The sequence below is a fragment of the Oncorhynchus mykiss genome, chromosome 15, assembly GCF_057628025.1.
Source record: "Oncorhynchus mykiss isolate SJ-2025 chromosome 15, ASM5762802v1, whole genome shotgun sequence".
In the NCBI taxonomy this organism is placed as follows: domain Eukaryota; kingdom Metazoa; phylum Chordata; class Actinopteri; order Salmoniformes; family Salmonidae; genus Oncorhynchus; species Oncorhynchus mykiss.
This window is the reverse complement of record NC_143036.1, coordinates 52,567,763-52,595,207: the sequence shown is the minus strand read 5'-3', so window position 1 is coordinate 52,595,207 and position 27,445 is coordinate 52,567,763. Positions and strand designations below refer to the sequence as shown.

Here is a 27,445-nt window from a genome sequence, read left to right as displayed (position 1 = left end):
TCTTCATGTATCGTATACGCCTACTTGCAGATGTGCACCACACAGCAGAACGTTCAAACTTTGCTGAAGCTGTCACTGGACAAGCATGCCGAATGCTAGCTCCACGCTAGACGATAACGCTCATTATTATGGAACTCGTGCAAATGTATGGAGCACAAAGAATCAACTGATTAATGTTAGGTGGGACCTAACGTTCAATTGATGCACTGCTCTCCGTTCTATTCATGCAACCCAGTGAAACATGAGTGTGAAGAGTATATAAAACGACGCATGACGTTCCCTCTGAAACTATGCTATTCAGAGACAAGGTGACACCGATATAGAGCCTTAGCTATGAGCTGAATGTAAAAAAAAGTTTTGCTTGTAATCTGTTTGTCATCTGCACGGCGCAATGGAGAGTGTTCTGAAGACGTTTTGTCCTCTGTGTTTCAGTGTTTTATACATGTCGAGGCGCCGGGAAAGTTAACCTTCAAAAACAGGGCCTCGTCGGTGTGGAGGAGAGTGTTTTGTGACAACATGCTCACACCTGAAATATTTCAATGGGGTTGGGCAGAGGGGCATATCAAGAGATACACTATATATACAAATGTATGTGCACACCGTTTCAAATTACTGAAATAGGCTATTTCAGCCACATCCATTGCGGACAGGTATCAAATCGAGCTCACAGCCATGTACTCTCCATAAACAAATATTGGCAGTAGAATGGCCTTACTGAAGATCTCACTGACTTTCATCGTGGCACAAATCAGTTTGTCAAATTTCAGCCCTGCTAGAGCTGTTCCCGAACAACTGTGAGTTCTGTTACTGTGAAGTGGAAACATCTAGGAGCAACAACGGCTCAGCTGCGATGTGGTAGACCACACAAGCTCACAGAACGGGAACACGAGTGCTGAAGTGCATAAAAGTCTTTGGTTTCAAAACTCACTACCGAGTTCCAAACAGTCTCTGGAAGCAACATCCACATAATAACTGTTCGTCGGGAGCTTCATGAAATGGGTTTCCATTGCTGAGCAGCCGCACACAAGCCTAAGATCACCATGTGTAATGCCAAGGGTCTGCTGGAGTGGTGTAGAGCTCGCCGCCATTTGGAGTCTGGAGTAGTGGAAACGTGTTCTCTGGAGTGATGAATTACGCTACACCACCTAGCAGTCCGACGGGACTAATCTATGTTTTGCGCATGCCAAGAGAACGCTACCTGCCCCAATGCATAGAGCCAACTGTAAAGTTTGGTGGAGGAGTAATAATGTTCTGGGGCTGTTTTTCATGGTTCGGGTTGGCCCCTTAGTTCCAGTGAAAGGAAATCTTAACGCTACAGCACACAATGACATTCTAGACGATTCTGCGCTTCGAACTTTGTGGCAACAGTTCAGGGAAGGTCCGTTCCTGTTACAGCATGACAATGCCCCAGTGCACAAAGAGAGGTCCATACAGAAATGGTTAGTCAAGATCAGTGTGGAAGAACTTGACTGGCCTGCACAAAGCCCTGACCTCAACTCCATTGAACACCTTTGGTATCAATTAGAATGCAGAATGCGAGTTAGGCCTAATCTCCCAACATCAGTGCCCGACCTCACTAATGCTCTTGTGGCTGAATGGAAGCAAGTCCCCTCAGCAATGCTCCAACATCTGGTGGAAAGCCTTCGCAGAAGAGTGGAGGCTGTTATTGCAGCAAAGGGTGCACCAACTCCATATTAATGCCCATGAGTTTAGAATGAGATGTTTGATGAGCAGGTGTTCACTTACTTTTGCTCATGTAGTGTACCAGACCTCAATAGGTCTCTCTTTCTCTCTCACATTCTCTCTGTCTTTCTGGCTGTCTATCTGCCTTTCTCTCTCTCTCAGCTATCAGAAGCTGCTATGGGTGGCCTGTACACTGCCTGTGCCTCAGACTGGCACCTTATATGGCAGCAGCTGGGCGCAGAGCAGGAGAGCTAGCTAGGTTGGCTTTGGGCACGTGGGCACCAGTTGAGTTCAGAGCAGGGTGAGGGAAGACAACAACACTGCAGAGCTGAGGAGGTAGGAAAGAGAGGAAAAGAGAGAGAGCAAGGGGGCTGTGATTTTATTGTAGTTTTCAACAAAAAAAAGGGGGCCATCATCCCATTGATCCAACTTTTCACACAGGGATCGGGTTTCCTTCATCCTTGAGTTTTATGTTAGATGTACTAACACCCGGCGAGCGGTCCCGGCTGGGCTGTGTAGGGTGGGAAGGCTGGCGGCGGAGAGCAATTAGCATCTGACTCGTTACCCTGCGAGGAGCGGAGGAGGACTTCTGAGAAACAGTGGAGGGTCTGGCAAAAATAAAAGTGGGGTTAGATGGGGTTTAGGGGGATTGAGGGTGCGACCCCCATAGCGGTCCTTTCGCTCTTGATTTAAGGGTCCTAATTAAGAGCCGCCACGTTTTTATTTGGGCTTACTCTCAGCAACGCCGAGAACTGCTACAAAAACGCAGAGCCCCCATATTTCTCAATTCTTAAAAAATGCATGATTTTAACTTACAACTCCAAGCCCCACTAGCCCAGCTACGGGCTCAATATTACTGAGAATCAGATCTAACCACAACAGTAGAGTGTTGAGCAAACAGACAGCCTATAAAGTCCCTGGTCTGGTCTTTTGTGGTTTGCTTTTTCCCTCTCCAAATAAATCCCACCACTTAATTTCAAAGACAACGACTCCAGTCTGCCCAATCGCTTGCAGATGTATGGCCAAGCTTTTAGGAGGGAAATTAGATGTTATCTACCCACCAAAAATACTGTATGTCTAGACGGTTGCGTATTTTTGCATATACATTGGCACTGACGGCATCTTTTCATATAAAAAAAAAGAAGATAAATGCCCATTAAAACTGCCGTGTTTGTGCTACAAGGTTAAGAACAGGTTACTTCAGGGGAAAGTTGGTGTGACAAACCATTTGTAAAAGAGCTACCTGATGGGAGAGTCAGAAATAATGAATCGAACTACTGCCATTGCTAGCTTCTGATTCAAATAGAAAAGCATCAACTCAGAACTGTAAGGGACTGCTTCTGACACGAGTCCAGAAAACATTTCAATTCTCCCTGCATATAATCCAATGCTGAGAAGACGAGTACATAAAAATAAGTACATTCCATCAGGCAGCCAAGCACATACTGTACACAAACACAGAGCATGCTAGCATGATAACAGGCTAACTGAGGCATGGGAGTAAAAAAAGCCATGCACTTAGTGTCTAATAGGTACATAATACCTGCTGCTACCCAGCTGCTAAAGCTCTAACATGCTATCCTAATGGTGCTTGAATATAACAGCTTAGATTCCTAGTGGATGATGGGGTTACGAAATTGTGAAAGATGTGGGTCAAGTCAGTCACCCAAGAGTGGCATCAGCTGAGCTAACAAAACCCAATCCCTCGTCTGAGCCATCCCCAGCCACATTCCCCTGCAGCTCCAACAGTCCTAACGCCACCAACCTGCTCCACCCGGATGTCGCACTCCCCGTTCAACTTCTTCCCTCGGAAATACTTGGCCCTGTGGGGAAAGAAATGGGAAAGAGACTAATAAGACGAGATGAAATGCGATCACAACTTTCAGAGCTCATAAACCTTTTTTTCACACAGTAGCCTAGGGGAGCTTCTAGACAGGGAAAGATTGTCTACAGTCGTGAAATTACCTGTGTCGGAGACGACTAGAAAATAGCTTCTCCAGTATCACCTGAGTCCTGGATAATTACAAAGGTATCTATTGTAGTGGCCACCTGTGTATACTCTACCACGACACTTCTGTTTCTTCGCCAACAGAGACAAGTATGTAGTCATAACAACAGTATGCAGTCAAAACAACCTCGGAATAATCTGTTTATTTGATTAAGGAAGGCTGAAACATCAAGTTTTCCAAAATAGCTTGAGACCATTGACAAATATTATTTGTTTCCATGATTACAACATTATGGTCCTTGTGTAGTACCATACAAACTTTCCCAGACTAAAAACCAGCTGAGCCTCATAATCAGTCATAACATCATATCCCCCACCTATTAGGCGGTTAGGCACCTCCTGAAGAAACAGCAAGAGAAGAGAAAGAGTAAAGAGAGAGAGGCGAATCTCAAATCAACAGGATATTAAAAGAGATATGACTCAATGGAACAATGTCCCAGTACACAAACAGTAACAGTGATGTCCTTTTTTTTGTCATCTGAGTCTGTCTGTCTGAAAACCCATTTCCTGTTCCTAACCGTGACATCCTTACAGGCCAGGCTTCACTGGCATCATCAAACACCATAGGCAGGAAACCTGATTACATTTTTAGACAGCCCTGATAACCAACCAAACAAACACAAACAACCACAAAAACACAAGGAACAAACAGAAACACGAGGCAGAAACCGGCGGTGACGGTGTCGCTTTAAAAAGCGAGGGATTGGGTATGTGTGTGTTTGGAGAAGAGGAAGGGGGTGGACATTCACATAAATCTGGACATTTCAGATATACTACCTCTCGTGCACACTTTTGGGCGTTAAAGAGCTCTACGTTTATAGCCTGTGAGCCTGTGTCTTTGCCAACACTCTGTGGGTCCAGCCGGTGAACTCTCACCCCGAGCAGGCGTGGGCCGGTTATCAATCTGTCAAGGGCTACATGCTAGCTGTTGGTCTGTGTGTGTGTGTGTGTGTGTGTGTGTGTGCGTGCGTGTGTGTGTGTGTGTGTGTGTGTGTGTGTGTGTGCGTGTGTGCGTGTGTGCGTGTGTGTGTGTGTGTGTGTGTGTGCGTGTGCGTGTGCGTGTGCGTGTGCGTGTGCGTGCGTGTGTGTGTGTGTGTGTGTGTGTGTGTGTGTGTGTGTGCGTGCGTGTGTGCGTGTGTGTGTGTGTGTGTGTGTGTGTGTGTGTGTGTGTGTGTGTGTGTGTGTGTGTGTGTGTGCTCTACATGCTGGAGGCTCCTGATCAGTAGGACACAGGCTGTTAGGGATTTAGAGTAACTGCCTCTCAACTCAACTCACTCTCTCTTCTCTTTGGGATTGCACTTTTTCTGGTAATCACCCAAAAGATTATTGGTGTCTTTTCTGTGACAGAATGGGGCCCTTCCAACTAATGAGTTTTTTTTCCACGGGGCCACCTGTGTGCGCACACTGCAATTTTTTTTATACATAAAAAATAACCCCTCAATAGACCCCCCTTCAAGCCAATGAGCAGTCATTATGACTGCAACATTCTAACAGTGTAATTAATACATTTTATATATGGTCTCGCTTGTTTTAGGTAACGTAAGAATACAATTTGTTTTGTTAGTTTATGTTACTGTAAGGCAGGGGTCTACAACCTTTTCTAACATGAGAGTTACTTTTAAATTATGAAACATGTTCAAAGGTCCTCCATTTTTTTTTTTGTAGCTTTCAAATAGGCACTTTGTATTTTCCCGATATTCCATTTTCTCAGCTTTATTTTTCCTGGTTTGTAATTTTTTTTTCAGTTTTCACTCTAAACAGTTCAAATGATTTCATAGAGAAACAATGAATTTAGACGTTCTGAGTCCATGTCAATGCTTAAATAACACCAGAAGACATTTTTTTAGGGCGTGGGAAAAAATGAAGACATTTCGATTTTTTTGGAGTAATGTCTCTTTAATTGTGCAGTTCTGTATATGTCAAGACAGAGTTTGAAAAACAAAATCCCATCGGATTTGATACAAATAATCATTATATAATTCTGCCAGGTAAGCTTACTTTGCATCATTACCGCTGGAAAAATGAATGATAGACAAACACACACACACACCATCCACACCACACAGAAATACAAGGGCAATTTTGCTGGAAATTAATTGACAGATATTGTGTTACGTTTAGTTTTTTTAAGCCAATTTGAACTAATTAGGGATAATGTCAAAATGGATTTGATTGGATAGTAGCCGGGAGCTTACGGTGTCTGATTACTTGACAGCTTGTGATAGAGTTCTCATTCCCAGCCCAAACCCGATAAGGTTTGGACTTATAAATGATAATACTACAATTATTGATTGTATTGAAAGGCATGAATTAATCAGCGTTATGGCGCTGTCCCAACCAAAACGGTGCTGAAATGATCATAAATGGCTTTTTTTCAGAATGATTTGGCGAGCTACTCATAGCTGGGCTGTGAGCTACTGGTAGCTTGAGATCGACCTGTTGGAGACCCCTGCTATTTAAACACTAAAAACACCTCGATTAAAGTGTTCAATACTAATAATTTGATCTGTGGAGTGCATTTGTTACAACTATGAAACAGAAAGCATGTGTTGGAATGTGGTAACAGCTTCATTTTAGAACAAAATACAAAAAAATACCCCAACCACTTAGACGCACAAGATGCTCAGTCAAATAATGAAAACATCATTAGCCTAAACAACATTATAAACTGGGTGGTTTGAGCCCTGAAGGCTGATTGGATGACAGCCGTGGTATATCAGACTGTAGTATGACAAAACGTTTATTTTTACTGCTGTAATTACATTGGTAACCAGTTTATAATAGCAATAAGGCACCTCAGGGGTTTGTGGTATATGGCCAATATACCACGGCTAAGGGCTGTATGCAGGCACTGCGTTGCGTCGCGCTTAAGAACAGCCCTTAGCCGTGGTATATTGGCCATGTACCACACCTCCTTGTGCCGTATTGCTTAAAAATAAGCACCAAGTGTGCTTGATAAAGTGAAAATCAGCACAAAAGCAATAATGGCATTATAATTCATATAAGTCTCGATATGACAGCAGTCAAAAATAGTCAATTGTCAGCTTATTGGAGCATGTCCGTGTCACATAAACAAGGAAAGCTGGTGAATGCGTAGCTAATGTTTTGCTTTTCTTGAGATGTAGGGCCTGGTCCCTCAACGATGACATTTTGTGCAAATAAGCGGCCCGTAGCATTGTCATCGGCTTGTTCAATCCAAACAGGACCGTCCCTCCTCCCTCCTGTTTCACCGTTTCATTTGGTGGTGGCGCAGGCACCTGCTCAGTGCGCACCGTTCTGTCTTTTTTTTTTGCGCTTAGGCCTCGGAGGTGTTGGTTCAGGCTGAGGCTCTGAATCGGAAGAATAATCATCAGAGATGTTGTGACTCATTTCTTCCCCACCATCTGAGTCTTTTTCATTCAGATGTGCGTCCATTCATCTTGGTCTTCTTGCCATTTGTAAATGCTTGGATTCGGTGTACTGATTTAGCGTACATACCGTTTTGAGATTATAATTTAGAATAGATCAAAACAATAAAGGCCCGTCCTGTTCTTCATTCATAAATTGGTGATTACATAGTTATGCATCTTTCGCTTCCCCTCACTCATCAACTCACCCATTCTCCGCCTTTCTCCCCCATCACATATTACTTCATTAATTTCATGTTGTTATGTCTGTTAAATTAGTTTGGGTATAGTTTTAGGTTCAGATTCGAGGCAATTATCAGGGTGCTTATCAACTGGGCATGGCACCTTCAAATATCGGGAGAAGGCTCGGAGTTGGCTCTACTGTCAGGAGAAGAAACTATCTCACCGGAGAAAGCATCCGAGTGAGCTAAACAGCACCCCTCTCTTACTATATCATGTAGCTGTTGCTGCCTGGACAAAAAGAGCATGACATGCCATACTATTTTTGTCCAGACAACGTCAGATACACATAATGCCACACGGGGGCGCTGTTTAGCCCGCTCTGCTGATTTATCAGGGATTGATGAGTCTTTCTGTCGGCGTGCGTCTCGGTCCAATAAATTATCAGTATTTTAATATTTTATTTGGACAGGCAAGGAGGTGTGGTAGGGCGGGCCAGGCCCCCTAAGGACCATCCGTAACGCCTGCCCTGATTCCCTGCCTTGGTGTTTGTCTTCTCTGGCAGTATAAGGTCATACTAGCTCTCTCCTTACATCTCTTCTTGCTGTACCCCTTTATCTCCCCCTATCCCTGCTTTCCATATGCTGCTTTACAGTACATGAGATGCAAATTCATCTCATCACTGATCTTCTTCTCAAGGTTTTCCAGCTGTTGAGCTGTTGACTATAAGATCCATGGTTATCCTTCCCTGTCATTTAGTTAGCGGTGAACCATTGAAAGCGTCTGACCTAGATACAGTAAAGACCAATGCTCTGTCATCCAGGGCCACTCTTACCTTCACCATGACCATAATAGAGCATGAGCCATGAAGCGAGACCAGGAGGCTCGCGTACGGGTTAAAAATTACTGGTATGTTTTCAAGCCAAGGCATTCATTGTACAACCTGTCATCACTTGAAATTATCCCTTCAATTTATGGTCAGTTGGACTTTAAAAGTGGAGGTGAGCAGCCCTTCGCATGGTTCCAAGAGTAAACACCCAGACAGGATTTGGCCCATGTTCTTCCCAAACACTCACTCTTACACACAGTCACACACCCATTGTAAAAACATAATGCAGAGGAATCCAGAATCTTTACCATGAAACTGTTCCCTCCATTGCATTAGTCTCCCATAAAGCCAAAGTGAGTCATGTATTTTGACAGATGATGAAATCTGGAATTTGCTATTCTTTCTTACACGTGAAAACATGGGTTAGGCTATATGACAATGAGAACTCACAGCCAGATTTTTCCCACAGTCATCAATTACTATCACTTCGACACAGATATGACAATAATGATCAGTGATTGTATTGCATTCACCAAAGAACGGTTGGATAGAGTTATCTAATATAGGATCCTCCAAGACCCGGTACATTGTTCAGATTCGAACAACAACCTGACAGCTTCTTGGCTTGCAGAATGTCATGTGGCATGACAACGAGCCAATGGCAAGTCAGATGAGGAGGGCGAGATGGTGAGAGAGAGGGACGAGGCAGCCAAGCAGGAGAAAGGAGGAGAGAGGGAATCCTGGGAATGAGAGATTCCGAAAGACGGTGAGAGAAAAACAGAGAGGTGAGAATAGGAATGAGAGACCGAGAGCTAGCGAAAGATGGAATGAGAACTGGAGAGAGAAAAAAAGAGCATGAGGGAAAAGGAAAGAGATGAGTGAGAGAAACAGAAGGAGAAAAAGTGATGAGGATGGTGGATGGTGATGTTGTGGGTGGTGAAAGCTGCTGTGTGTGTGTGTACCGCCATTGTGCCCCAGTCAGAGCTGGAGGCCAGGCCTGTCAGGGGAGCCCAGCGTTTCCCTGGAGACCAGCAGCCTCTCCTCTGGAATGCCCTGGAGGAAATGTGACCCCGAGGCAGAGGGCAACGATGGATGGACATGGGACACCCTCACCAACACTAACCCTCACCCACAATTAAAGATCCTAATAGCTTGGATATACAGTACAGTACTAATGAGCTACTAGTTCTAATACAGCTGTCTGTGCAAACACCTCCCAAGGGGAGACATAAATATTACAGTCATGTTCACTCAGCTATGAGATTCTATTAAATATTAACAATGAGAAAGGTCAATTCGGGGAACATGAAGAAAGACTGTGGCAAAGCCACCACACATGTTGTAACACTGATTGATATTTAGTGTAATATTATATATTAAATAAGAGATCCTATCAGCCATCAATAAGCCATTGATGAATTCTGAGTTCTAACTCAAACTTGAAATAGGGTTAATTATCAGGTATTCTATTGAAATATTGAGTGCTATGGTTTAGAGGGTCTACACCAGAAGTTAAAGGTTATCTGTAGGAAGAAGGTATATGGTTGGTGCAATTAAGCTTGGAATGTACTGAGTGTAGGGGAAACAATCATATGTGGCAGGCACTGATGAGGGGAGAGAGTCATGGATTAGTGACGAAAGGGGTCGAGGTCAGGTCAGGTCACGTTAAGCGAGAAGGAAACGTGTATTGCCAGTATCACTTCGTTTCCTGCCAAGCAATAAAGATACTATGTTTAGTGAGAAGGAGGAGACTCCACCTAAAGTGGGGTACATATACCACCACTATTTTTAACCATGTCCTTGTCTGTTTAGCTGTTCTATCCTTTGGGAAGAATAAACTTGGTTTAAGCTTTCATAGTGTCCGGCGAGCTCTTACTCTGATAATTAGAACCTAACAGTTGGGGCTGATTCTGAATCAGTGAAACAGGCGCCGGCACCAGAAACAAGGTAGGCACAGTTCCTACACCTGTTATCACTAATTCTGACATGTTGGGGAGATGAGTCGTAGGCTGAACCAATTATAGGATACGGACCTAGAAAGCCTGAACGTATTCAGTAGTCCCATTGTATTACCACCAGTCGTAGCTTTGGTAAGTCCAGGAAGGTGAGCCAGAAAAGGGTGGTACCTGTAGAGGGTAAGTCCTAGGGGGTAAATCCGGAGTGGGTTAGTTCCTGTGACTACTATAAACTATAGGGTAAGTCCCGGAAGGTAAGCCTGAGCAGGCTGGTACCGGCAGAGGGTAAGTCCTAGGGGGTAAATCCCGAGTGGGTTGGTTCCTGTGAGTACTGTAAGAAAAGAGTGTGAGGCAGTATAGTGCCAGGGGATGGATAAGTGTCTGGAGGAGAGCCTCATCCATGGTTAGAAAAGGAGAAAGATAAAATGATTCAGAGAATATGAGCAGTAGCAACAAGGAGAGAGGTTGGTTTATGCCCTATTGGGGCGGGGGAACTGTGACAGATTATGTGGAAATAGGAAGACAAGTGGGAATAATGTTGGTCATGTGTGTTATCAACAACAGTGATATTTGAGGCGCAACCCTGGAATAAGACATTAGCTCATCCGTATTCTCCAGTAATACATTTGCAGACTCTATAGTAGTGGTTCTAATACAAGGTATTAGGTGCCGTGACCAATTAAAAGGCACAAATACCATAACTATTCTTCGGGGAAATGGGTAGCGCTACCTTGGAAAACAGTTCATAGAAGGGAGTGAAGAGATCTAAAACACCCTGGACATCGTCTGGAGAGGTTTGGGAATAAGAACTATTGATATGGCAACAGACAGCCCCGATTCACGAGCATTCTACCAATTCGGCTCGAATATGGGAAAAATTTTGGAAACGGAAAATTCTAATCTGATAGAAAATTCAGGGAGGCAATTATGACTTGCCACAATGACATAAAACCAGAATCAAAAGCTCAATATTCCAGCGTTTAGATGTCAGCATTCTATCAACAAAAAATACAAACCGATAAACCCGGAATTAGTAGATTTACTCAGCTACAGAAATACTGGGAACGGGAGTACATTGATAGAATTTGTGCGTTTCAGGGTTGAAACCTGTGATCAAAACGACAATTGAGGGGGAAGTGGATGAAATAGAGCAGGATGCTTTGAGAATGGAATATAACTCCGCTCACTTCGCAGACGTGCACGGGGTTAATATGGCCACAGGAAAAGTCGCTAACGGTGGTTTCAATGGCCAAGGCAAGACAAAGAAACGTAGCGAAAAAGCGTCAAAGCGTAGGGAGAGAGATCCCTGTTTTAGGTGTGGGGCCGTTGGGCATTTGGAAGACTGAGTGTAGAGTGGGAATGGAGCCTGCTGCATTCGGAGGAAATGCTGCCATGCAAGTGTTTGCCTCTTTTTCAAGAAGAGCAGCAACAAATCTTCCTGAAAGTAGCGGGACAGGAAACTTTCACATAGCGGTGTATGGCCTCGGTACGATCAATAGTGGTTCATAGAGATTACAGTTTCTATGTGAAGGAAGACATACGAGACATACGTTTAACACAACTTTTTAATAGATGCTAGGGATCAAATATAACAGATTCCTTACAATAAGAAATTGGCAAAATTTGCCACAGGAAAAAGTATTTTGGGTTAAACAATCTAGGCAAAATGCCAGGGGAATGGAAAAAATTATCTGGCCAAACACTCCTGGTAACTCAGAAAACCTTAGGGGGTTTTTAATCTCATGAGACATTTTATGTTGTTTTATTATGAAATAGATTTCTAGAATGGACGAAAGGGTGGAGGGGTCACGAGGAATTAGCATAGGGGTTACCAAACCTAAAATGCACTTTACATTGTTTTAGTTCATGAACATGGTGGTGCGGTGGTTATGGAGAATCATGGGGAAAGAGACCAGCGAATGGTTGGACTCGGTGGCGAGATAAAGTCGTCGTGTCTAAGGGTAGTACATGCTAAATAAAAGGACACAAACGTTGGGGTGGATTAAAACAAACGCTTAATGATTGGAGTAAGGACAGTGGGTTTACCATTAGCATGTTTGGTTTATAATTAATACTTTTGGATTGCTGATTAAGATGTAGCATAGTGAATGCTAACGAAATGTACACTTTCTTTTCCAGAAGAGGGGGTTTCATTATCTCTCGTTGGAATGTTCCCCGAGACTGTGGTCTTGAGGAGAGCAGTTAGTGATATTCGGCAGTTTTAAGTACAAAAGTATCTGGATTAGGCCAAAAACTGAGTTCCCAGATAAGTAAGGCCTGTTGTTCATGTGTGTGTTTTTGACCTACGGTTTACCACACCCACCAGCACAACTTACCGGTTATGAATATGCGTTAGTGGTGTTGATACTGAGGGATGTATTTTTTGGGGTCTTTTCAATTTGGTTTTAAATTGGGTATGCAGAATGATGGAAAATGTTTGAAAGGTTTTTAAATTGTTTCTGAAGCACAGGGAAAGAAAAGGGATAGGAAATATTAAATGGTGTCGAATTCCCTCTGTCCTGACTTTCTGGTTAGTCCTGATCCATCTCACTAGAAATGATGGAAACAGGTGGGATTTAATTATAAAATGAATGAGAAACACCCGTCTCTATTCTATTTTACCATTTCTATTGGGGTACCAGTATTTCCTTGTGGAGTTTTCAAGAGTTGTAATTCTAAAATAATTGGTTATTCAAATGTGTTTCTTTTTTATTTAACATGCAGTGTTGTTTGTTTTTGAATCACGACATGAAGGAAGGTCTACACACTGCGAACAATTTAGACTAAGAATGCTTTGAGATACCGATCTTTCATTACCATGCCACTCGCGACAGGAAAACAGGGACAGATGGGAGTTGTAATGAAAAGAGTCGGCAATAAAAGGTCCCGTTTATAAATGTACATTCTAACCGTGATGATGTGTGCCAGGTTGAGAAGCTTGAATTCAAGTGATAGACTCAAAGTAAAGTTACTGTCATTCTAAATTTGGGTTGGTTAATTTATCAAATGTTTTAGTTATGATTCGGGTACAGCGAGAGAGAGTTGCTCTCAAGCTGTGAGGGGTAGGTGCACTGCTCAAATGTATTGGGCCTAGGGAGGCTCTAGAAATCTTGTCTTTAAGTGTCCTCTGAGAGAGAGGTTATTAGAGAACTCACTGGATGATAGCTTGGTTCAAACATGAAGGTTTTTTGTTTTACCATGTCATCAACATTTTTGTTAAATCGCATCAATACATATAGATAGATTACTAGATTAAAAAATGTACAATTGATTGCATACAAGGCTCAAAGTCTGTCTTTCATTAACACCCAAGGATGAAAATGAATGAGATGGGCGTGGAGACCAGCATCACATGGGCATACAATGTAACGGATGGACGGTTCTGTCCCCAGTCTTAGTCGCATCAAGGGTGAAGTGCATTAAGAGTAGTGACCATATGAGTTAGATGGAATGATATATGTGTAAATGTATCTGTAGCAGGAGGCGAGGTACACATGAGGTCTGTGTTTGAGACAGAATGTTTACATAAGGCTGTTACGTGGGATGGAACGTGACTGGGTGGAGATCTGTGGGGGCTCATAAATTGAGGTCGGGGTGATAGTTTCTGGGGATGATACCACTCTATGTATATTGTTACAGGTGATAGCTCGTAGGAGAGGGAGGACAGCTAACTGTGCACAATATAGGGAATATTACACATACCCAGAGCATGGAGAAAGTAGCAGAGATAGGCATTTCAGACACTATTGTCAACTTTCAGGAAACCTGTGACCCAGAGTTTTGTTAGGTTGGATATTCTTCCAACGTCATTGATCTCTTTCCCATTTATAACAGCCAAACAGCCAGCGAACACCAGACAGATTCCATACAGTAGTTATTCTCACGGCAGTCACTGTAGGGACAGTTGTTGAAGGAGGCGATAGTAACATCCTGGAATTGGACTACGGTCCAAATTGGGGATTTGAGGTATTTGAGATATGCGTCATGGGCAGTGTTAGTAGTAGCGGGCATTACTTTAATAGCATTGTTGGGAGAGTCTATATTGTCAGGAAATGACCCATGCGTTGCTGTGTGTCCACACATAGTACTCCTTACAGCACCTGCAGCGGTAAAGATCGTCACGTCTCTCCTCGGTGGGTTCACACTCCTCACATGAAGTGAGATCCAGCTGCATAATGGGTGAGCTTGAAGACGCCATGACAGAGGAAGCAGAGCTAAAGAGAGAGAGAGAAAGACTAGATTCCATTGTAGACATGCAGATGGGTTGGATCTGGGAGCTACTTTAGCCGCCATAGTTGGGTTAGTTTGCTTTATTGGTTAATGCATCATATGAAAAGGGTAGATGTTGGGGCAATTGTACACTGGACACAATACTGGAGGCATTGATGTGAAAGCATATGCAGAGCTAAGTTACCTCAAGAGGAGTGGCGTTGATTAGGCCTACGCATCTGCCTATCAGGTGACGTGCCTATCAGGTGGCAATGGAGGAAATGGGGAAGAAAGTGAAAATGACATGGCTTGGGAACACCTCTCAGAGCCTGTGGCCGGAAAGGGGAAGACTGGGTGAAAGCTTGAAGAGGCTTTTTAGGGCTTTCATTTTTGCCAAACTCAGGAGAAAAGTATCCTGGAGGCGTTGAGTCAGGCAAAGAAAGAGTGGGAATTGTCATGTTACCAAACTTTGGGTTTTCATGCATATATAATTATGCATAGATTGCCACATTGTTAATACTGTTATGTTTTGTGTTTCTCGTTGCCTTTCAATGTCTAATGTGCTATCATTCTCCTAGGAACCAGAAGGAGATAGTTGAGATGGAAGGAGTCAACAGCTCCAACGGACATGTTATTCTCAGTGTTCTATAAGAAATGGAAATAAGAGTGTGCTTGGTGTGACCATAGAACAGAGGCCATAAGTCTCTGGGTTTGTATATGTCACTGTGAATGTTAGGCATGTTTATTATTTTTTTTAAATGGTTCATGATTTATTATTATTGTTTGTCCATTTATAAGTCATTTCCAAGTTTATGTAATGTTGAACAGTATGGAGTTAAATGTTCAAAACGGGTGACTGATGGATTCCGGGTTCTAACTCCTAAACTCCCAAACTTGAAATAGGGTTAATTATCAGGGATTCTATTGAAATATTGAGTGCTATGGTTTAGAGTGTCTACACCAGAAGTTAATGGTTATCTGTAGGAGGAAGGTGTACGGTGGGTGCAATTAAGCTTGGAATGTACTGAGTGTAGGGGAAACAATCGTATGTGGCAGGCACTGATGAGGGGAGAGAGTCATGGATTAGTGACGAAGGAGGTCGAGGTCAGGTCACGTTTAGGGAGAAGGAAAAGTTTATTGCCCGTAATCATTTTATTTCCTGCCTAGCAATAAAGATGCTACGTTTAGCGAGAAGGAGGAGACTCCACCCAAAGTGGGGTACATATACTACCACTATTGTAACCATGTCTTTGTCTGTTTAGCTGTTCTATCCTTTGGGAATAATAAACTTGGTTTAAGCTTTCATAGTGTCCGGCGAGCTCTTACTCTGATAATTAGAACCTAACACCGTCTATCAATGCATCATAAAAATGTTTTAATTCTCAACCTTGGTTAACCTCTTGAACCTCTGGGGGCATTTCATTTTTGGATGAAAAACGTTCCCGTTTTAAACAAGATATTTTGTCACGAAAAGATGCTTGACTATGCATATAATTGACAGCTTTGGAAAGAAAACACTCTGACGTTTCCAAAACTGCAAAGATATTGTCTGTGAGTACCACAGAACTAATGCTACAGGCGAAACCAAGATGAAATTTCATACAGGAAGTGAGCCAGATTTCGAATGCGCTGTGTTCCAATGTCTCCTTATATGGCTGTGAATGCGCAAGGAATGAGCCTACACTTTCTGTCGTTTCCCCAAGGTGTTTGCAGCATTGTGACGTATTTGTAGGCATATCATTGGAAAATTGACCATAAGAGACTACATTTACCAGGTGTCCGCTCTGTGTCCTCCGTCGAAACTATTGCGTAATCTCCAGGTGCGTGCATTTTTCCATTTTGAACAGAGGAGACACAAAACTGCCATGAGTGATTTATCATCGAATAGATATGTAAAAAACACCTTGAGGATTGATTCTAAACAACGTTTGCCATGTTTCTGTCGATATTATGGAGTTAATTTGGAAAAAAGTTTGCGTTGTAATGACTGAATTTTCAGGGATTTTTCTTAGCCAAACGTGATGAACAAAACGGAGCGATTTCTCCTACACAAATAATATTTTTGGAAAAACTGAACATTTGCTATCTAACTGAGAGTCTCCTCATTGAAAACATCCGAAGTTCTTCAAAGGTAAATTATTTTATTTGATTGCTTTTCTTGTTTTTGTGAAAATGTTGCCTGCTGAATGCTAGGCTTAATGCTATGCTAGCTATCAATACTCTTACACAAATGCTTGTGTGGCTATGGTTGAAAAGCATTTTTTGAAAATCTGAGATGACAGTGTTGTTAACAAAAGGCTAAGCTTGTGAGCCAATATATTTATTTCATTTCATTTGCGATTTTCATGAATAGTTAACGTTGCGTTATGGTAATGAGCTTGAGGCTATAATTACGCTCCCGGATACGGGTTTTTTTCTAAGCCAAACGTGATGAACAAAACGGAGCGATTTCTCCTACACAAATAATATTTTTGGAAGAACTGAACATTTGCTATCTAACTGAGAGTCTCCTCATTGAAAACATCCGAAGTTCTTCAAAGGTAAATTATTTTATTTGAATGCTTTTCTTGTTTTTGTGAAAATGTTGCCTGCTGAATGCTAGGCTTAATGCTATGCTAGCTATCAATACTCTTACACAAATGCTTGTGTAGCTATGGTTGAAAAGCATTTTTTTTAAATCTGGGATGACAGTGTTAACAAAAGGCTAAGCTTGTGAGCCAATATATTTATTTCATTTGCGATTTTCATGAATAGTTAACGTTGCGTTATGGTAATGAGCTTGAGGCTATAATTACGCTCCCGGATACGGGATTGCTCGTCGCAACAGGTTAAGATATTTGGGTAATCATGGATCACTAAAGCTTTCGAGTTTCAATGTCTGTATTACACCACATGATCCCAAGGCTTGAATATAGGTCAAATTGTGTTATTAATAACTCATCTTGATTCGGAATTGACCTGGAATTAAAGCACATCCAAACCAGATTATTGCAGAGGTACCGACAGAGACAAAGCAGGAAAACATTGACTCATTTCAATAGTTCCATTGTGTCTACAAATGAAACCTGGGAGTTTGAAACGAAACGGCGCACCCGTTTGTGGCCTCCCATCAGACAAACATTGATCCTGAATTACAAATGCAGCTCTTTTTTTGGTTCCCTGGTGGGAATGGATGACCGTCATCATCAGGTTTTATTGTGGTTATTTATCTTATGGCCGTTCGCCTGAGGTCCGGGGCAACCTTCTCCAAGCTATCGGTTTGTGTTGTCTATAATAGTTTTTGCTCCAGATAATATACTTGTGTTGGCAACCGTAGCAACAATAAAAGTGCCGGGAGATGGGATCAATGTTGATTTATGGAGATGCAGTAAAAAAACAAAGCATCTGAGGACTATTGGAAAGCTTAGGCAGCCAGAAAGTGAACTTTTCATGAACTACTGTACCTTGCAGACTTTCAGATGGGAGTCACGGATTTAAAGCCCTAGATTTCACCTAAAGCCATGATCTACTACTTTATCTTAAGGGGTTTTATCACGTTTTCCATAGCATCCCTAGCAAGTGTCCTCCTCTAAAATAAAGAGATATGTCTCATTCAACACGAGAAAACGTTTACATCGTTTTCATTTGAACCCTGTTTGCAATGCCACCTGAACACCTACTGATGCATATACTGTGGTAGCTGACAGAAGGGTGTTGACCCAATTCCACTGGACCCTGTTAAAGTGTCTGCAAAATGACCATCAGAAAACTAATGTGGTAATGGAGGCCCATTCAAACACTTCTGGAGCTTTAAGTTTCCCCTACAACGCCAGCCAAGTGCATGGAATAGAATGGAGACATGCAGACAGACAGACGGTAGCAGGAGGGTTCACAGAGAACTGACATCTGTAGTAGCACTACACGGCCATCAATTCATCCACACGTTAAACTGAAGAGAGAAAACTAGCATGCCTAAATGCACATTCGTTCACATTGTCTTTAACAAATAGTGAGGAGGGGGAAGAAATCGGCTCCATGATACAGACCCGTTGCCAAAGCAGCAGCCAAATATTTGGCATTTAAAGGCTTTTACGAGTTGTACTTCTCTCACAGGGGTATTGCTCAATAGTTAAAAGGTTGAGCTGCTGCTATTCTCCACTCTTACTCCACCTTTGATTTGGTAGCCTGGTCTCAGATGTGTTTGTGCTCTCTTGCCAACTCATATGGTTATTGTCAATCTGGCAAGGCGCGTCTATTGTACTGAATTACAGTGATATAAAGAGATGATGATAAAAAAGAGAAGAGCCTCAAGGGACAAATTACACCAAGTGTGTAGGTCTACATGAAAAGGGCCATGCTGCTACCACAAAGCTCAATCTTTGATGGTGCACTGCTCACTCTATACTGAGTAAACAAAGTTAATCCCCATGTGTTTGAAATGGAACGATTACAACAGGCCAATGTGCCACTTGAAAAGATCTGTATTGTGGTGGCAGACCATATAGGTGTTCACGGGTAGTATTGAATGGTCAGAGGTAACCCAGGGAGCAATGCTCAGCACAGGTACAGATTCAATCAGAGTTTTCCAATAGGTTATCAGCTAGCGCCACCTGCTGTTCATAACTCAGTGTTACTCTACACAGAGATGCAGTGAACGTGGAGAAACACATCAGCGCTCAAGTAGGTTGTGATCTTGTGGCAAGTCGACTACAGTGCCTCAGTGTGGCCAAAAATGAAACACCTCAGTTTTCATATGGTAATATCCCAATGCTGTTTATATCAAACACTATGCATGAAAACACTTTTTTAAGACCTATATTTATTACAGCCTTTTACCAACCATTGCCACACATTACCAACAATAAAGGGAAGACTGCATGGTTGACACAATACACACAAACATAATGGTATGTTTGGTAAAGGATTCACTCAAGTTCTCACTGACAGCTTGTACTTGAAAACATGCACTTAGTATGTTCACTTAAGCTTAAGCTTAAGCTTAAAATGGATATGGTGTCTGGGCAAATGGATATGAACACAAAGGTCCACTACACTGTACATACGAGGGACGTCTGCTGCACCGTGTATAACTAGGTCAAGACCAACTTTCATTGGAGATGCTTAACCACATTTCTTTTGATATTGTCTCCAGTATGTTTGTCTTTGTTTTTATGTTTGGCCCATGTCTGCACAGAAGACCTATGAAACATTCATACTTTTATGAAAAAGATGCTGTCAAACTGAATCTGAACATGCCTCATTAACAAATGCAGTTTTTTTCTTCAGTCTGGTTGCAACTCAGAAGCTAACCAGCTAATTAGCTACTAGCTATTTAGTCATTGTCAGCCACTGCTAGCGGCCTTTACCTTCCGCACAGGCACCAGACGTTTTGTTTTAGCCTGGATAATACTTGCCAGCCTGCCAGTATCGGACTGTTTTCTCCACTACAACGCAGGATTCCTGCCGTAAGCCCTGGACCTTTACTCCTGATCATCACGGCTAGCTAGCTGCCACCGAGTGACCCAGCCCCGAAGCTAGCTCTGAGCCAGGCCCACCTCCCGGCCTACTCAGTGATCACTCGGCTACACAGCTGATGCCTCCCGGACTCTACCCCAACACGGCTAGAATCCACTACTCTACCGGATCCTTGCCGTAAGCTCTGGACCTTTGCATCGGCTCATCGCTGCTAGCTAGCTGCTACCGAGTGGCTATAGTGGCTAACGGCCCTGCCCCGAAGCTAACACCATTTAGCCACGAGCCAGGCGCATCTCCCGGCTAGCAAACTAAATTACTACAACTACAATACCTCTTTTGTCATCTGGCCTAGACCCTTTGTCGACATGACACCCTGCCGTACCACCAAGACTGGTCTGCCGACGGAAGTCTATCCGCTGTGCCCTCAACCGGCCTTTGCCAGACGTCGGAGCAGACGCTTCTACTAACCCCGGCCTGCTAACTTTAAACGCTGTGTCTCCCATATGCTAACGTAGTAATGACTACCCCGCGGCTTCCCTGTTCCATCTATTGCTGTTCACTGGACCCTATAATCACTTGGCTACATAGCTGATGCCTGCGGGACTGTTCATTAATCACGGTACTCCGTTTAGTTTATTTTTTGTTTATCTGTCGGCCCCAGCCTCGAACTCAGGCCCTGTGTGTTGTTAACCAACCCTCTCTGCCCATTCATCACCATTTTACCTGTTATTGTTGTTTTAGCTGATTAGCTGTTGTTGTCTTACCCTTTATTGTCTTAATTAGGTCTCTCAATCAACACCTGTGATTGCTTTATGCCTCGCTTTATGTCTCTCTCAAATCTCAATATGCATTGTATACTATTGCCATGGATAGTTATCATTGTTTTAGTTTAATGCGGAGCCCCTAGTCCCACCGAACATGCCTCAGATACCTTCTTTGTCCCATCTCCCAAACACGAGGTGACCTCTCCCAGCATAACTAGCGCGTCCAGAGATGCAACCTCTCTTATCATCACTCAGTGCTTGGGTTCACCTCCACTGTACCCGCACCCCACCATACCCCTGTCTGTACATTATGCCCTGAATCTATTCTACCACACCCCGAAATCTACTCCTTTTATTTTCTGTCCCCAAAGCACTAGACGACCAGTTTTGATAGCCTTTATCCGTAACCTCATCCTACTCCTCCTCTGTTCCTCGGGTGATGCGGAGGTTAACCCAGGCCCTGTGTCTCCCCAGGCACTCTCATTTGTTGACTTCTGTACCCGAAAAAGCCTTGGTTTCATGCATGTTAACATCAGAAACCTCCTCCCTAAGTTTGTTTTACTCACTGCTTTAGCAACACTCCGCCAACCCTGATGTCCTTGTCGTGTCTGAATCCTGGCTTAGGAAGGCCACCAAAAGTTCTGAGATTTCCATACCCAACTACAACATTTTCCGTCAAGATAGAACTGCCAAAGGGGGAGGAGTTGCAATCTACTCCAGAGATAGACCTGGAAAGTATGACAGAACTTTGCAGGCTATGCCCAAACAGTTCAAGCTTCTAATTTTAAAAATGAATCTCTCCAGAAATAAGTCTCTCACCGTTGCCGCCTGTTATAGACCCCCCCTCAGCTCCCAGCGGTGCCCTGGACACCATATGTGAATTGATTGCCCCCCCCCCCCCCCCCCCCCCATCTATCTTCAGAGTTCGTTCTGTTAGGTGACCTAAACTGGGATATGCTTAACACCCCGGCAGTCCTACAATCTAAGCTAGAGGCCCAAAATCTCACACAAATCATCAAGGAACCCACCAGGTACAACCCTAAATCCGTAAACATGGGCACCCTCATAGATATTATCCTGACCAACTTGCCCTCCAAATACACCTCTGCTGTTTTCACTCAGGATCTCAGCGATGACTGCCTCATTGCCTGCATCCTCTATGGGTCCGCGGTCCACCCCTCATCACTGTCAAACGCTCCCTAAAACACTTCTGCGAGCAGGCCTTTCTAATGGACCTGGCCCGTATGCTAGCGTGGAAGGATATTGACCTCATCCCGTCGACTTCATGGTCATTCTTTAAAAGTAATTTCCTCACCATCTTAAATAAGCATGCCCCTTTCAAAAAAATGTAGACCTAAGAACAGATACAGCCCTTGGTTCACTTCGGACCTGACTGCCCTTGACCAGCACAAAAACATCCTATGGTGGACTGCCCTAGCATCGAATAGTCCCCGCAATATGCAACTTTTCAGGGAAGTCAGGAATCAATACACGCAGTCAGTCAGGAAAGCGAAGACTTGCTTTTTCAAAAAGAAATTTGCATCCTGTAGCTCTAACTCCAAAATGTTGTGGGACACTGTAAATTCCATGGAGAATAATAGCACCTCCTCCCAGCTGCCCACTGCACTGAGGCTAGGTAACACTGTCACCACCGATAAATCCACGATAATCGAGAATTTAAATAAGCATTTCTCTACGGCTGGCTATGCTTGCCTCCTGGCTATCCTAGCCCCGGCCAACAGCTCCAAACCCCCCGCAGCTACCCGCCTAAGCCTCCCCAGCTTCTCCTTCACCCAAATCCAGATAGCAGATGTTCTGAAAGAGCTGCAAAACCTGGACCTGTACAAATCAGCTGGGCTAGACAATCTGGACCCTCTCTTTCTAAAAATATCCGCCGCTATTTTAGCAACCCCTATTACCAGTCTGTTCAACCTCTCTTTCGTATCGTCCAAGATCCCCAAAGATTGGAAAGCTGCCGTGGTCATCCCCCTCTTCAAAGGGGGTGACACTCTAGACCCGAACTGTTATAGAGCTATATCCATCCTGCCCTGCCTTTCTAAAGTCTATGAAAGCCAAGTTAATAAACAAATCACCAAACATTTCGAATCCCACCGTACCTTTACCGCTGTGCAATCAGGATTCCGAGCTGGTTACGGGTGCACATCAGCCACGCTTAAGGTACTAAACGATATCATAATCACCATCGATAAAAGACAATACTGTGCAGCCGTCTTCATCGACCTGGCCAAGGCTTTCGAATCTGTCAATCACCGTATTCTTATCGGCAGACTCAACAGCCTTTGTTTCTCAAATTAATGCTTCGCCTGGTTCACCAACTACTTCTCAGACGGAGTTCAGTGTGTCAAATCTGAGGGCCTGTTGTCCTGACCTCTGGTAGTCTCTATGGGGGTACCACAGGGTTCAATTCTTGGGCCGACTCTCTTCTCTGTATATATCAATGATGTCGCTCTTGCTGCGGGTGATTCCCTGATCCACCTCTACGCAGACGATACCATTCTGTATACATCTGGCTCTTCTTTGGACACTGTGTTAACTAACCTCCAAACGAGCTTCAATGCCATACAAACTCCTTCCGTGGCCTGCAACTGCTCTTAAATGCAAGTAAAACTAAGTGCATGCTCTTCAACCGATTGCTGCCCGCACCTGCCCGCCTGTCCAGCATCACTACTCTGGACGGTTCCGACCTAGAATATGTGGACAACTACAAATACCTAGGTGTCTGGTTAGACTGTAAGCTCTCCTTCCAGACTCATTAAACATTAAACATCTCCAATCCAAAATTAAATCTACAATCGGCTTCCTATTTCGCAACAAAGCATCCTTCACTCATGCTGCCAAATATACCCTCGTAAAACTGACTATCCTATCGATCCTCGACTTTGGCGATGTCATTTACAAAATAGCTTCCAATACTCTACTCAGCAAACTGGATGCAGTCTATCACAGTGCTATCTGTTTGGCCACCAAAGCCCCTTATACCACCCACCACTGCGACCTGTATGCACTAGTTGGCTGGCCCTTGCTACATATTCGTAGCCAGACCCACTGGCTCCAGGTCATCTATAAGTATATGCTATGTAAATCTCCGCCTTATCTCAGCTCACTGGTCATGATAACAACACCCACCCGTAGCACGCGCTCCAGCAGGTATATTTCGCTGGTCATCCCTAAAGCCAACACCTCCTTTGGCCACCTTTCCTTCCAGTTCTCTGCTGCCAAATAACTGGAACGATTTGCAAAAATGGTTGAAGCTGGAGACTTATATTTCCCTCACTAACTTTAAACATCAGCTAACTGAGCAGCTAACCGATCGCTGCAGCTGTACATAGCCCATCTGTAAATACCCCACCCAATCTACCTACCCCATTTTTATTTACTTTTCTGCTCTTTTGCACACTGGTATTTCTACATGCACATCATCTGCTCATCTATCACTCCAGTGTTAATTAGCTAAATTGTAATTACTCTGCTACTATGGCCTATTTATTGCCTTACCTCATGCCATTTGCACAAACCGTATATAGACTTTATTTTTTTCTATTGTGTTATTGACTGTACGCTTGTTTATTCCATGTGTAACTCTGTGTTGTTGTGTGTGTCACACTTATTTGCTTTATCTTGGCCAGGTCACAGTTGTAAATGAGAACATGTTCTCAACTAGCCAACCTGGTTAAATAAAGGTGAATTTATTTTATTTTATTAATTTTTTAAATTTTTAACTCAAACTACATGTCAAAAAAGCTCTATAATACATACTCAGTAACATGTGTCAAGGTCATCTGGCCATCTCCTACAAATAATTATACAGTGAGCAAAATATCAAAAAGCACTGCCGAGTTGCCATAGGCAGAGTGTACTGTATAAAGCTGCAGGGAGCTCCTTAGACAGCTGAGAGTGATTGACTCAGCCTAGAGGATCTACAGTAGATACTGAAGGGCTTCTGCTGCACGGCTTAATTACAGCTAGACAATAAGATGAAAGGGAATGAGACATTTTGGGATCCCAGATGGCCTTTAAAAAGGAAAGAAGAATAAAAAATGTCCTGCACACAGACTTGTAACAGCATAGTCTGCTGGGACATGACTTAGTAATAATTCCAAGACCAGTCAGGCCTCCCTGTAGAATCTTAATGGAGAGCTAAGGGCAGCAGCCAAGTTCGGAGGGAGAGATATTCTAGTCAAACTTAACCCATAAGAGTCTAAGCCAGTGGAGGATGGTTCTACTAAGCTATACGGAATTGTTTTAAGAAGGTCATACCAAGGATCACTTCGCTATTTGGTTTAACATTTTAAGACTCCTTGAAGTATCCCAAAAAAATTACCCCAAAATAATTTGATGAAAATTATTTTGGGGCTTACTGCAATTAGCCAATACAAACTCATTAAATAACAGATTCACTACTTGGAACAACAGATTTTCCCCCCCAAAACAATCAAAAGGAAGTTTGTTCTGAAGTATCTGTCCTATATCTGCGAGATATAAGAAAGATCAGGAAACATACTTGTATTTAAACCTCTTCTTTTTTTTTACTGTCTGAGTATACCTTACTGTCCGAGTAGACCTACAATTTACCAGAAATACAGTATAGACATTGTTAATGTTGTAAATGACTATTGTAGCTGGAAATGCCTGATTTTTAATGGAATATCTACATAGGCCCATTATCAGCAACCATCACTCCTGTGTTCCAATAGCACATTGTATTAGCTAATCCAAGTTGATCATTTTAAAAGGCTAATTGATCATTAGAAAACTCTTTTGCAATTATGTTAGCACAGCTGAAAACTGTTGTCCTGATTAAAGAAGCAATAAAACGGACCTTCTTACAGGCTCAAAAAGGCCAGAAACAAAGACCTTTCTTCTAAAACTCGTCCGTCTATTCTTGTTCTGAGAAATGATGGCTATTACATGCGAGAAATTGCGCTGTCACATTTCACCGCAGACGCGCAAGAGCGACATCGACGATGGATTTAGACGCAACAAAACAGATATCGCTTAAACTTTATGGGGATGTTTTATTTTGCTAGTTCGATTTTCACGGAGGCGCAGACATCATCTCCAGGGGTTTAAATAGACCACCAATGCAATCCATGATTGTTACTTGCATCTAATTGGTGCCATCTCCGCAGTTCCCTTTCTGAATTGGTTTGACTTTATTAGTATGACTAATGCTGCATACAAAAATAGACTTGAGCTATTTTCTGGTCAATTCCATGTGCTGTCCAAGTGGACAGAGGGTATGTGAAACACTGCTTGAGCACAGTGCATTTAATCCGAATTCAAATAGGTTGTTTTTACTTTACTGTGATATGAAGTAATACTGGCGACATAGCCTAGGCTTGTGTAATATACTGATGTAGTGGTCACTTTCATGAGAGAGAAACATACCAGTCTGTGTGCAGATCGTCGATGACCAGTAGAATCTTGGGCTTCCGTATGACAGGTTTGGCGGGCGCTGCTGGTGCAGCTTCTGCCACCGCCGCTGAAGCCTTGGCTGCTGCTGCAGCGTTCTGTGCCAACTGGGCGGTCTTCACCACGCTGGAGAAGGAGCTGAGGAAACCCCCGGGGGTCGGGGCCGGGGCCGAGCTTGAAGCCGGGGCCTGTGGTGGCAGGCTGGGGGGCGTTCGCCTCTCCGTGGCTGGGGAGGCGGGATTGGAGGTGGAGGAGGGCGGGTTAGGGCGAGGCCCACTCTGCAGGTCCATCATGTAGCCGTTGGGGAGGTTGGCCACAAAGCTGCTGTCGGACAGACGCCTGCGTAGGTAGTTCATGCTGACTGGTGGGTCGGTCGGTCAGGCCAGCTGGACGAGGGGTAGACAGTGAGATCCGAGAGGGACAAAGGAAGGAAGAGAGAGATAATAATAATAATGATACATTTGTAACAATAATAATAATAACAATAATTTCTGTTCCCTCGGGCACAATACAACACTCAAATGTTATATGCTACTGTAAACGTGAAAACCAACGCTTCTCATATAAAAATGCATTTGGAACAGAAGGAGTATGGAGCAGTAGGCAGCATCATTGATGCAGCATTGATGTCAGCTTAGCTCACATAGGAACACACTGGGCTATAAAACGCAGCCAGCCAGCCACCAATCATTCATGAAGAAGGAAAGTAGGATTGTGCAACCCTGTTGGAACCACAGTGGCAGCCTCAGAAACATGCATATAGATGAGCAATTGCCTTAGGCACAGGAGGCGGCAGGCTGGGGGAGGCCGGGGGGATTCACATTCACAAACCTAGTCAAACACACCTAATGCATTTTGAATCTGAATCTAAACAATGGCTTTACATTTTGAACTAATAGGCTCATGTTAAAGGGGGTATTCTAGGTGGGATCGACTTGAGGGCCTCGATACAAGCCTACTAGGAGTCACTCAATCACCTCATGGTTTTTAAATCTAACCATTGACTCTATCTGCATATTAAACAGTTGGTACAGTACTAGTATATGGAGCAGCCTCATGTCAGGAGGGATGTAGGGAGAGGGATTCGCAATTCAAACCTGGTTTAAGGAGACTGTAGCTGCCTTAATGCATTTTGAGTCTAACCATCAAAGTGCTAACAATCTGCTTTGCATACAGAGCGGAGGTAGTGTGATACTGGGCTTGATATAGAAGAACGTCACTCAGATCAGCTGCACTGACTAAGAGGACAATGTAGAGGCGTGCTGATTAGAGTGAAAGCTTGAGTTATGACACTTTGAATAAGCCTCATGAATATATTAATCTATAGTGAAAGAAGGGGGCTGGGTGGGAGAGATAAGGCATTTTGTGGGATGGGTTTGCTGACTATCAGACGCTGATTGATACAGAATTGGATTGTGTGGGTAAATAAGAAGAGAGAGGATTGTGGAAAAAGGATATGACAAGGCACTGTGGGAAATCAAAACATCAATTTTATAAAAAGGCACTAGCTCACACCACAGACAGCCTTCCAGACTGCATGACAC

General features: G+C 43.4%; 1 protein-coding gene across 1 annotated transcript in view; it reads right to left on the bottom strand.

Moving 5' to 3' along the window:
• Positions 1–27,445, bottom strand: part of LOC110490220 (synapsin-3) — a 135,846-nt gene that overhangs the window by 102,915 nt on the left and 5,486 nt on the right. The window contains exons 2-3 of the mRNA XM_021563489.3: positions 25,878–26,287; positions 3,449–3,506 (exon numbers count right to left, since the gene is read on the bottom strand). Of these exons, the coding sequence (XP_021419164.3) occupies positions 3,449–3,506; positions 25,878–26,257 (438 nt within the window). The 5' untranslated portion in view covers positions 26,258–26,287. The remainder of the gene's footprint in view (positions 1–3,448; positions 3,507–25,877; positions 26,288–27,445) is intronic.